General features: G+C 53.7%; 1 protein-coding gene across 1 annotated transcript in view; it reads right to left on the minus strand.

Moving 5' to 3' along the window:
- The window catches only part of SHC3 (SHC adaptor protein 3), a 98,919-nt gene extending 87,501 nt beyond the window's left edge, over window positions 1–11,418 (minus strand). Inside the window, exon 1 of the mRNA XM_042964243.1 lies at window positions 10,939–11,418. Coding sequence (XP_042820177.1) covers window positions 10,939–11,394 — 456 coding nt within the window. The 5' untranslated portion in view covers window positions 11,395–11,418. The remainder of the gene's footprint in view (window positions 1–10,938) is intronic.
- Between the last annotated feature and the right edge of the window lie 406 nt (window positions 11,419–11,824).

The following is an 11,824-nucleotide window of genomic DNA, read 5'->3' on the forward strand; positions in this document are numbered from 1 at the left end:
GCCCTTTTTATTCAAGCGTGTCCTCATTTACCGCCGCTGTCCTCACTCTGACACTGAGCTAGCCGCTTGGTCCCAGAACATGCCATGTCTCCCCTGGGGCCCCGGTTCTCTTCACCCATCCCCCACAAAATAAACAAACAGATTATGGGACAGGATGGCCCCGGAGGGTCCGCTCAGCTCCCTGTGTGCGCCGGGGGCCAAGAGCCTTCTTTCCTGCAGACCCACCGGGCCACAGGTCTCAGTCCTGGGCCTCTGGTGCACTGGACAGCACTGTGTGTGGGGGCCTGGCTTTGCGTCCACGCAGCGCCACAGGCCCTTTGCCCGGAGCTGCCCAGCTCTCCTTGCTCCTAGGACGCAGCCGTCAGCTGCGTCTGCCCTGGAAAGGCTGCGAACAGGGCCGGGCTGGCTCGGAAGGCGTCTTGGGATCTGTCCAGACAGCCCCGTTTCGTGCCCGCCGGTGGTGACCTGGGTCTTCTCTCTTTTTATCTTGGTCAGTCTCGCTGGGCTTATCCATCTCATTGATTTTCTTTTTCACAGAATCAGATTTATGTTTCATTGATTTTTTTTTCCTATTGACTTCCTGTTTTTCACTTCATTGATTTCTGCCTTTACCTGTGTTCTTTCTTTCCTGAGGCTTTCTTTCCGTTTGTTTTGTTCTTCTTTCTCAGTGACCCTTAGATTATTGGTTGGAGACGTTTCCTCTTTTCCAGCGTAAGCATTTGGCGCCATAAATGCCCCTCCCTGCTCCGTCGGAACGCGCAGCGCACAAACTTTCATATGCTGTGCCTTCATCTGTATTCAATTCTGTATATTGTTCCATCTCCTTTGAAATGTCTCCTTTGTCCTTTGTTATTTATAGGCATGTTGCCTAATTTCCAAGTGTTGGGAGGTTTTCCCGTTGCCTTTCTTTATGAATTTCTAATTTGAATCCATTCTGGATTTCGATTGCTTTAAATTTGCTTAGACGTGTCCTACAGCTCCAGGTAGGGTCTGCCTTGTCGGCTGTTCCGCGGGCCCTTGACAAAAACGTTTATTCTGCTGTGGCTGCACGAGTGGCCCGTGGGCAACCGCTAGACCCTGCTGTTGACTGTTGCTCGGTTTTGTGTATCCTTGCTGATTTTCTGCACGAAGCCCACGAACGGCTCGGGTGGGCTGCTGGAGGCTCCCACTATGACCGTGGGCACGTACAGGCATTTTTGTACTTGTCTCTGTCCCGAGAATGGGCTCATGTCGCACACACATTGCTACATCATGCTCTTCTTCCTGTTTCTCGTGAACATCTTTTCCAGTCAACCATAACAGGACTCGAATTCTCTGTTTTAAATGGCTGCATGTGGGGGCACTTAGGTGGCTAAGTCAGTTAAGCATCTGACTTCGGCACAGGTCATGATCTCCCACGGTTCATGGGTTTGAGCCCCGCATCAGGCTCTGTGCTCACAGCTCAGAGCCTGGAGCCTGCTTCAGATTCTGTCTCCCTCTCACTCTAACCCTCCCCTGCCCATGTTCTATTTCTCTTTCTCAAAAATAAATAATAAACATTAAAAAATATGTTAATTGGGACACCTGGGTGGCTCAGTCAGTTGAGCATCCGCCTTTGGCTCAGGTCATGATCTCATGGACCGTGGGTTCAAGCCCCATGTCAGGCTCTGTGCTAAGAGCACAGAGCCTGGAGCCTGCTTCAGATTCTGTGTCCCCCTCTCTCTCTGCCCTTCCCTGCTCATGCTCTGACTCTCTCTCTCTCTCTCAAAAATAAACATTTAAAAAACATACTTGTTTTTAAAATTTTTTTTAAATATAATTTATTGTCAAACTGGTTTCCATACAACACCCAGTGCTCATCCCAAAAAATTAATAAAGATAAAAAAATTAAAAAATAAACGTCTGCACGTTTTCGCCTGGTGTGAACGCACCACAATCCACGCCCCACCCCCGTCCGTTATGGGACGTCGTGTGAGGGGTGGCATAACTCCCAGGGACAGTTCCGCTGGCTTCTCAACCGCGATTCTGACAGAGGCTGATGCTGCTCGAGACAGTCGGGGGTGGCCTGCGGGAGGCAGTGGGGGGAGGGTGGGTGGCACAGGTGAGTCTCCGTTGAGCCCTTTAATAAAAGGAAGTGTGGCTCGGGCCACAGCGGACGAGCCGTAGGAAAGCCCTATCCACCTTCTCGAGACAAGGAGCAGCTGTGTCTTGGGCAGAGACGGACGAACCCGCCATTGCAGGTGCATGCGAACCAAGTCCCCAAATCTCCACAGGACAGGACAGAACTCTAAAAATAGAATATGCACCGAGCCACGCCCGAACGCAATTCCACCACGTTCCGTCCGTGAGCCGAGTCTCTCCCTCGTCGTCCACAGCTAGAATGTGAGCGGCTCAGACAACGCAGGAAGTAGCGAGGAAGACGTGTCAGCTTAGAGAAAAGGAGGAGGGGGCCACACACCCTCGGGACTGTCACCTGGTAAGGAAGGAGATCAGCTCTGCAGGCACCAGCGAGCCACCGAGGGACAGAAGGGACAGCGTCCGACCGGCCCCTCCAGTAGATGGGGAGCATCCCAATTCCAAGGGGTCGAAGCCCCGGCCACCAACAGGAGGTGGCTGATGTCTCGTGTCCCTCTGACCCGGGCCAGTCTGAGTGGAACGTCTTCCCCCTCTCTGGGCTGACGCCGGGCCCACTGTCACCTCCGAGGCATTTCTTGCTCCGACTCTCCCTCCTTGAGCATCCCCCGCCCCCTCCTGCACACATCTGGTCAATCTCTGGGGCCCTGGACACACCCCTCACCTCCATGAAGCCTTTCCTGCTAGTTCCAGGCCCGCTCGCCCCTCCCCAGGCCACCAGCACCTTACTGAACACAAAACTTTGTCTTTTTAATTTTTTTAGGTTTCTTTTTTTTAAATTTCTTTTCATGTTTATTTATTTTTGAGAGAATGTGAGCAGGGGAGGGGGAGAGAGAGAGGGAGACACAGAATCCATAAGCCGGCTCCAGACTCTGAGCTGTCAGCACAGAGCCCAACTCGGGGCTCAAACCCATGGACCGTGAGATCATGAACTGAGCCGAAGTCGGGCGCTTACCCACAGGAGCCACCCAGGCGCCCCTGAAATTTTGTCTTGTTAAAATGCAGCAACTTCTCCTGCTCGAGGGGATCATACATTCCTTCTGGAAAATAGCCCCGAACCTCCTTCGAAGTGACGATCCCCTCACAAGGCGAGGGACGAAGGGAGCCGCGGAAACACTCACTGCGTCTACTTCCCCCGCTCTGTTTCCTAAGTCCGGCTCTCCCGGGAGGTGGGGGCGCATGGACGTGCTCAGTTTAGCCCTCTGTGTGGACACGCCCTGCTGACGTCAAGCTATACAATATTCAACCTCCATAACGACCACTCACGGCTCTCATTAAAGCTGCTTCTCTTACCGAACCCTTCCTGTAATTAGCTTTAAAGAGAAGCCTCGGGTCTGCTAATAACGCTGCCCATCCGCAGAGCAGCTCTAGCGGACTCTGGGTGGGCGTTCCGTTCGTGCCAGTTCACAGAAAGAATAATTACCCAGGAATTTTTTTGACCAGAACAGAGTCCAAAATGTGCCTCTTTGGACTTACATTCTTAATAGCCAATTACGCATAAAGAGGCCCCGGGTCACCCTCCTGACCTTCTGCTCTGACCGTCCTGACCCTCCTGACCTTTTGCTCCCTCACGTTCCGTGGCGCCCCACAGCCACCTGACCGCCGTCTCCACTGTGCCCTGCTGATCAGAGGCTCTGTCCCCAGGGAGGTCCTGGGAAGAGCTGGCGGCTCACTGTCCCCGCAGCTGTGGCTGGTGGCCTTGTCACATGCGGAACCCCCCTCAGGAGTGACTTCCTTGACAGCAGGTGCCTTTTGACTTCTCTTGGGTCCTCAGGGGCCCCAGGGGCGGGTTCATTCTGTGGAGGCACAGAGCCCTGGGGCCCTCACGGAGAGCTCCTTAGCCCTGGGTCCTGAAGGCTGCCAGAGCATCATTAGAATAAAGGCCAAGGCGGGGTGGAGAGCAGGGCCCAGACGGGAAGAACTGAGCGAAGGCCAGAGGGGCCGCTGGTTTGGGGGGAAACCAGCGGTTTCCTGCGGCTGCAGTATCGGGGCCTGGGGGGCAAGAGACGAGCTCAAGGGCCGATCGGGAACGTGTGTGTCTCCTGACGAGGCGCCGGGTGGACCTCTGTACACAAAAGCCGGTGGCAGAGAGCGCTCAGTCGGGAAGCCGAGACACGTATGTTACAGAGATAAATGATTCACCCCATTTAACAGAAAAAGGGTGAAAATATGTATTTGCCTCACTAGATGCTGAAAAAGCCCCGGGGAAAATACAACGACCATTTCAGAATTTTTTTTTTTTTTTTTTTTTTTGAAAACTAGGGTTATAGGAGATATTTCTTAATGTGGGCTCCAGCAGCCCTGGTGGGGGAGGCATAGACGGGGCACATCCCGGCCACTGTCCCGGCCCTGGTGGGGGGAGGCACGAACAGTTTGTGGTGATTCTGCCTCAACTGGAAGTCAGTACTTACGCACATGCGGGACCAGCGGTCAGGTGCTCGCACCCCACGGGGGACCTCCAGCCGCTCGGTAGGCCATCCCTGTACTTAAGCCCTCCCCCCCCCCCGGAAGATATTCCTTATTCACTGCATACTGCAGAACGTTTACGCTGAAATTCAAATTTTTCTTTTTGTTCTTTACTCAGGAAATACGCACAACTGGTCTTTTCCCTCCATTTCGTCCGAAGCCATCGGACTTCTGAACGAAATCATTCCATCTAACGTCATTGGTCCTTGACGGTTTTCACTTAAAGGGCTGAGTCCTCACCGTACTTCCTCGGAAGCCACCAGACCTCCGGGGCAGCGGCGCTCTGGGGTCTGGGCCCGGCCGTGTCCACCCCAAGGAGCGAGGACCGGACACCGAGGTGCAGGCCGCTCACTGGGGACACGGGGACGGGGGATGCCGCGACAGCAGGGGCTCCCACGGGGGCCGGGCCTCCACGCACGCCCTCTGCCTCCCGTGGGGGCACGGGGAGGTCTGGAGCCCCACCGCGGAGGGGCCCGAGGGGGCTCGGGGTCCGGGCGTCCGGGCTCCACCCAGGCCGTGTCCCCGTGCGGAGGCGGTGTGTCCAGGTGAGGCTGCGGGAGCCACACGCCCTGGGGACGAGCTCCCGGCTCGAAAGCCAGACTGTCCGTGGGCTTGCACAGTCCCCCCCGGCGTCCTCCATTACCAGGACTGTGTGCACACAACACGTGGCTCGTGTTCCTCACAAACAAGACAGACACGCAGGGATGAAATGCAGTGGAGACGAGGGGAAGACACACGTCTACTCCTTACAGGATTCCAGCGTGAGCAACAGCTCATCTTCCCCAGAACCATTCTCTCTTAGACGCGAATACAAAACGAGTGAAGTGATCAGGTATTTCTGGAAACGTGACATTTACTGTTTTCTAACAAGAAAGAAAACAGCCCCTGTCCAAAGTCATCACAAGTCATCTGATGTATGTCTGTGTGTGTTGTGTGTGTGTAAATGGTGTGTGGTAAGTTCGTGTATGGGGTGTGGTGTGAGTGTGGGGTATGCTGTGTGTATAGTGTGTGTGGGTGTGCGGGGCACACGCACATAACACACTGGCTATACTTGTGTCACATAAAAAGAGAGATGGTACGCTTTGTAGATTAAACTAATAATTTTGCGTCTTAATCTCAAAATAATTTCTTAAACTGTTTTTCAAACCACTTGGATGATATTTACATGGAAGCCACATATTATGAGATTTTCAACAATTTAAAAAAAATTCAACTTTCAGGGCGCCTGGGTGGCTCAGTCGGTTGAGCGTCCAACTTCAGCTCAGGTCGCGATCTCACACTCCGTGAGTTCGAGCCCCACGTGGGGCTCTGTGCTAACAGCTCGGAGCCTGGAGCCTGCTCCAGATTCTGTGTCTCCCTCTCTCTCTGCCCCTCCCCTGCTCATGCTCTGTCTCTCTCTGTCTCAAATATAAACAAAAAAAATTTTTTAAAAATCAACGTTCAAGTTTCCACTGCACATCAGACAACAATTTGTTAATCTAGAATTAAAACGGAATCCAGTCAGTCGCACGGCGATCATGTGCCGCGGCCGTGCTGAAGGAGCTCTGCGATGCCCTTGCTCGTGGTGTCACAGGAGGAGAGCACTGAGACGAAGCAGATTTACGGTATTTTTTAAATATTTTTTTAATATTTATTGATTCTGGGGGAGAGCGCAAGCAGGGGAGGGTCAGAGGACAAAGGGGAACAGAGGATCCGAAGCGGGCTCTGCGTTGACGGGCTGACAGCAACGAGCCCTATGTGAGGCTCCAACCCACAAACTGCAAGATCCTGACCTGAGCTGAAGTCTCAACCGTCTGAGCCACCCAGGTGCCCCAGATTTAAGGTATTTTTATAGACACTGAGGCAAGTGGAAAAAATAACAGTTTAGAAGATTCAGAGAAAGTGAAGTTTCTAAAGACCATCAATAAAGAGCAATAGAACATTTATAAATAAAACACATCATTTCTACCGCCCTGAATATCATCAGATTCACAAATGGGAGAAACAAAATAATTTTTTAAAGAGCTCTTGTAAAAACAAGGCTTCATTCCGAGAGAAGCACAGCCCCGCACAGGAGGAGAAAAGCCAGTAGCTCTTGGGCTGTTGGACTCTCCTGCAAACAGCCGGTAACTCGGACCGTCAGGAAGAGTGGACGGGAATCTGTGGCCACCCGAGGGACCCGGTACACAATTCCTGTCTCGGTGTTCAGGTGAGCCCCCGAGGTGAGCTCCTCACCTGGGCTCCCCAATCCTTGCCGTGGGCACTGGGGTTGGTCCTAAATGTGCTCACTTCTTTCCCTGTTTTGAGTCTGCGGTGTAATGTGCTACAGGGAGGGCCCGTCTCTTGGGGACCCTGGGGCGTGTCGCTAGCCCACAGGGTGCAGCTGTCCCTCAGGCAGGGTCGGGGCTAACCTCCGGGCCGTGCTGGCCTTTAGAAGGCTCCTCTTGGCGCCCAGCGGCTCTCCTTGGCAACAGACTCCCCCATGCAAACTGGTGCAGCCACTGTGGAAAACAATGTGGAGCTTCCTCAAAAAACTAAAAGTAGAACTACTCTACGACCCACCACTTGCACTGCTAGGTATTTATCCAAAGGGTACAAAAATGTTGATTCTGAGGGGCACATGCACCCCAATGTTTATAGCAGTGCTATCAACAATAGCCAAAGTATGGAAAGAGCCCAAATATCCATCAACTGACGAACAGATAAAGAAGATGTGGTATACACACACACACACACACACACACACACACACACACACACTGGAATACTACTCAGCAATGAAAAAGAATGAAATCTTGCCATTTACAACAGTGTAGGTGGAACTGGAGGGTATTACGCTAAGCAAGATAAGTCAGAGAAAGATATCATATGATTTCACTTATATGTGGAATTCAAGGAACAAAACAGATGAACATAAGGGAAGGGAAGGAAAAATAAGATAAAAACAGAGAGGGAGGCAAACCATAAGAGACTCTTAAATACAGAGAACAAACTGAGGGTTGATGGGGTGGGCGAAATGGGTGACGGGCATTGAGGAGGGCATCTGTGGGGAGGAGGACTGGGTGTCGTATGTAATTGGTGAATTACTGGGTTCTACTCCTGAAGCCAAGACTGCCCTGTATGTTAACTAATTTGAATTAAAAAAAAAAAAGAAGCAACCCCCCTCCCGTTCACGCCTATCTCTCCCTCCTAAGCTGCTCACTCTGTGGGCCCGTGCGTGAAGCATGCAAACATCGCCTCAGAACCCGCCAAAGACCCGTGGCAGCCCCCAGGCGCACTCAGGCGAAGCCGGCTTGGACTTTCAGACAGTAGAACTTTAAGGTGGGCAGCAGCATAAGCGACGCAATTTCTATGGGCCTTTCTCGTCCAAATTTAAAGTAGTTTCAAAATGGAACTGTCACGAAAATATCCATTGTCCTTTGCTGCTGTGTGACCAAAAGAGAAAGCCAAGGGTTGGGCACCCTGAGGTGGGTATCCGAGCACCGCCAGGAGGCCTCCCAGCGTAAACCCAGACCCGGGGGCTTCGTGTGCAGGAGCCTCCCTGCTCTGTGTGGCCGGGACCCATATCAGCAGCAGGCTTGGTGGTGACACGTGCAGGACTAACTCAACATGCTACGCTCTGAATGCTCCTGTTCCCAGGCACCTTCTCCGTCTTTCAATCCCACACCCTTCATTAATTAACACTACAACTGCTGTTCACACAGTTTGATGTTTCCTAGGCGAGTCAAACCCACCCGGCTCCTGCCCTTCCAGGCTCTCCTCCCAGGTAACTAGATGGAGTTGAAATATCTTTAAACAACAAACCTCGTATATAATATCCTCAAGCGTCGTAGCAGGTGTCTCTACCAGGGGGCAACACCTATTGTTATATAGCAAATGAATTTTCCAGAACTTAGGAAAACTTGGGGGGGGGGGGTTCCTTAATTTAGAAATAAATTTAAATTGGGACGCTTGGGTGGCTGTCGGTTGGGCGTCCGACTTCAGCTCAGGTCATGATCTCGCGATCCATGGGTTCGAGCCCCACGTCCAGCTCTGTGCTGACAGCTTGGAGCCTGGAGCCTGCTTCAGATTCTGTGTCTCCCTCTCTCTCTGGCCCTATGCTACTTGCTCTCTCTCTCTCTCAAAAATATACAAACATTAAAAAAAAATTTAAGAAGTAAATTTAAATCAAACCCTTCCCCAAACCCACAGCCTTTAGATTTACAAGCAATGTACAGTCATGTACTAGAGATTACCTCTCTCTCTCCCCGAGATCTTGTAAAGCCAAGAGACTGATAAAACTATTCACAAATCGGCAAACGATTATCACGTTACGATTGTTTTTTTTTTCAGTTTTGTGATTTTTCAAGAAAATAAGTCCATGATGTTCAACTCAACAACACGGGCAATGAGGAAGCGTGCACCAACAGAGGGCCACGTGATAACGTAAGTCAAACGTGTGCACGAGAAATTGTCCTTAGCATCTGACCTCCTTGCTACGTGGTTCCAAACTTCTCCGGGGAAGCTTGAGCTTAAGTTCACACGACCACCGTTCACGGTGAACCAGGCGATGGCACCAAGCACCGGGTGCCCCCAGGGCACTGCTGCCATTTACTGGAGGCACAATAAAGTGACCCCTGAACCCAGAGGCTGGGGCAGACCCAGCCTTCCGTCCACCTGAGTTCAGCTGATGCTGGAGTTGTCGCAGCCGTAAGACGGCCCGGCAGAGCTGACCTGGTGGGCTACGTTCATCTGAGTCCAGTCATGACTGACCTTTAGAACTAGATGTCTGCCTTCGTTCTCCAAAAAGCAAGAGCAAAGCCCCAAGCAAAGGGAATGATCTGTTTTTGAAGGAAAACTTTAAAGGCAGAAGTTTGAGAATTCTCCCTCCATTTGAAAACGATCTTCTCTGTTCCACACGATAGGTACCTTGGCTTTGCCAAGGTCTGTCTGTTTTAAACATAAACTCTTTTCTTTCTTTTTTTCTTTCTTTCTTTTTTTGTTTGTTTGTTTGTTTGTTTGCTTCTTAGATAGCAATTATATTAACACACTAGAAGACATATTCTCCAGTGCTTGCTAGTTCACCTCAAAGTGGTCAGGGTTTTTTGTTTCTTTTTGTTTGTTTCTTTCTTTTTGTTTTGGCTCCTGGCTGTGTAATTTAAAGAGGGACTACAAGAAGAAAAACCATTGTCTTTTATCATAAACTCAAGAAGACATGCATATTTTAAGCTGATCGGCATCCCTCAACATATATTACTCCTTTTTCATATGGTGAGATGAAGATTCGATTTAAAAGCAGCCTCGAGGGGATGAGGGGGCCCCATTTTTAACACCGGGGACAACAGCCCTTTGTCAGTACTTTTTAGGCAGTTAACTGCAGTCCACAGTTAACTGCTTCCTGTAATATTTTGGTTCCCAAACTGCCGAGATACAACATTTTATCGAGAATGTGTCTGCTGGATTGTTAAACTGAATCTGTAGCCTGTATGTGCAGGCCAGACGCCCTGCAGGTCTCTCGGTGTGCTGGACAACACCGTGGAGACAGTGTGTGTCTCGTTCCCTTCCAAACAAGCAGCCATGCTTCCGAGTGGCCTGCCTGCTCAGCCCTCCCCGGCTGGAGGACGTGGCCCAGCTGTAGAGCGCAGTGATGGCTCCCCACCACCGTCCAACAGGCTGGAGGCCCGGAGCCTGTGGCAGGCCGACCGACAGGTGCTGGGTATTCGTTCTTTTAACAGCATAAAATACTTGCATAAAGGAGGAATTTTATGGACCACACTGGGCACGACTGTATAATTCTTTGTGTCGAAGGAAAAATCTGGAGCTGCTAGCTCCAAGGCCCACGCTCAGCCCCTTTTGGCCTATTTAAATGGAAGACTACGGCCCCAGGGAAAAAGAGTCCCCAATTCTCTGCTGCTGTAAATCAGAACCCTCAGGTATGGAAGGCGAGGCAGACCTTGCTGGGGAAGGGAGCACCAGCGGCTTACATAAAGCAAGCCAGCATTTGGCCTGCACTGCTGGGAGCTGGGGGGGGAGCCAGAGCACCCAGCCTGCCTCTTGGGGCAGACACAGCAGAAGTAGTCCCGCCGCCCGTATCTCCCAGGGCAGGGCGGTCGGCGCTCCCAAGTGTGCTCACTGCCCGGGGCCTGATGCCCACGTCCCCGGGACAGGAGCCCGTGCCCACAGGGGCACTGGCCGGACACATGGCGCAGCGAGTGGGCAGAGGAGCGGACCCCAGGAGAAAGCAGGCCAGAGCGAGGTCCCCCATGGCGAACCTTCTCCCCACGGGTACGCAGCTGGCGCGCCCGCAGCGCCCCGTCCCCGCGGCCCCGAGAGCTAGCCCAGGAGCGCGCGCCTGCCGGCCTCCGCGGCCACCCACCCCGCGGCCCGCGCGCCCGCACCCACCTTGACGACGTAGGTGACTCCGGCCCCCAGCACCTGGTCGCTGGCGTGCGGGGCGCGCGGCGGCGGCTGGTCGCCGGGCCGGCCCTTCCTGGCGGCGCGCATGGCCGGGGCGCCGGGGCCGGGGGGCGCGCTGCCGTCCGGGGCGGCCAGGCTGGGCGCGCTGCAGCTGCCCGAGAGCCGCGCGCCCGCCCGCGCCCTGGCCGCCGAGCGGCCGCGGAGGCCCGAGCTGGAGAGTTTCAGGTGGGACACCTTGTGGAGCAGGTGGCCCAGGCTGCCCGGCCCATCGTCGGGCGCCCTGCGCAGCGCGTCTCCGGACACGAGGTAGGGGGCCGCCTCCGGGGCCGCGCGCGCCGCCGAGACCTTGCCGCCGCCGCTCACCGACAGGTTGTGCAGAAGGTCGTCGACCGATGTCACCGAGTCATTCCTGAAGCGGTTGTACTTGGTGCGTGGAAGCATGCCCCTCCGTGGGCCGGCCGCATCCGCCCGGGCGCTGCAGGGGCGAGCGCGGCCCGGCGGGACGCGGCGGCCGGGACAGCGGCGGCGGCGGCGGCGGCGGCGGCGGGGGGGGGGGGGGGGGGGGGGGAGGGGGAACAGCGGCGCCGCCTCCCCGCTAGCGGCCCGCGCCGCCGCGTCCGCGCAGCCCCGGCCCCGCGCTCGGCTGCGGAGGGCGGCACGCTCGCGCTGCTCCAGTCATCGCTTCCGAAGGGGAGCGCCCCGCGGCTCGGGCTGCGCACTGTGAGAGCGTGACTCACTCCAGAGGAGACCCTTCTCAACAAAGGCCCAGGGAACGCTGCAAATCACTTCCTGTAGCACAAAATAATAATAATAATAATAATAATAATAATAATAAGTAAAAAGAAAGAAAGAAGGAAAAGAAAAGAAAGAA

This window comes from Panthera tigris, chromosome D4, assembly GCF_018350195.1.
Source record: "Panthera tigris isolate Pti1 chromosome D4, P.tigris_Pti1_mat1.1, whole genome shotgun sequence".
NCBI classification, from domain to species: Eukaryota; Metazoa; Chordata; class Mammalia; order Carnivora; family Felidae; genus Panthera; species Panthera tigris.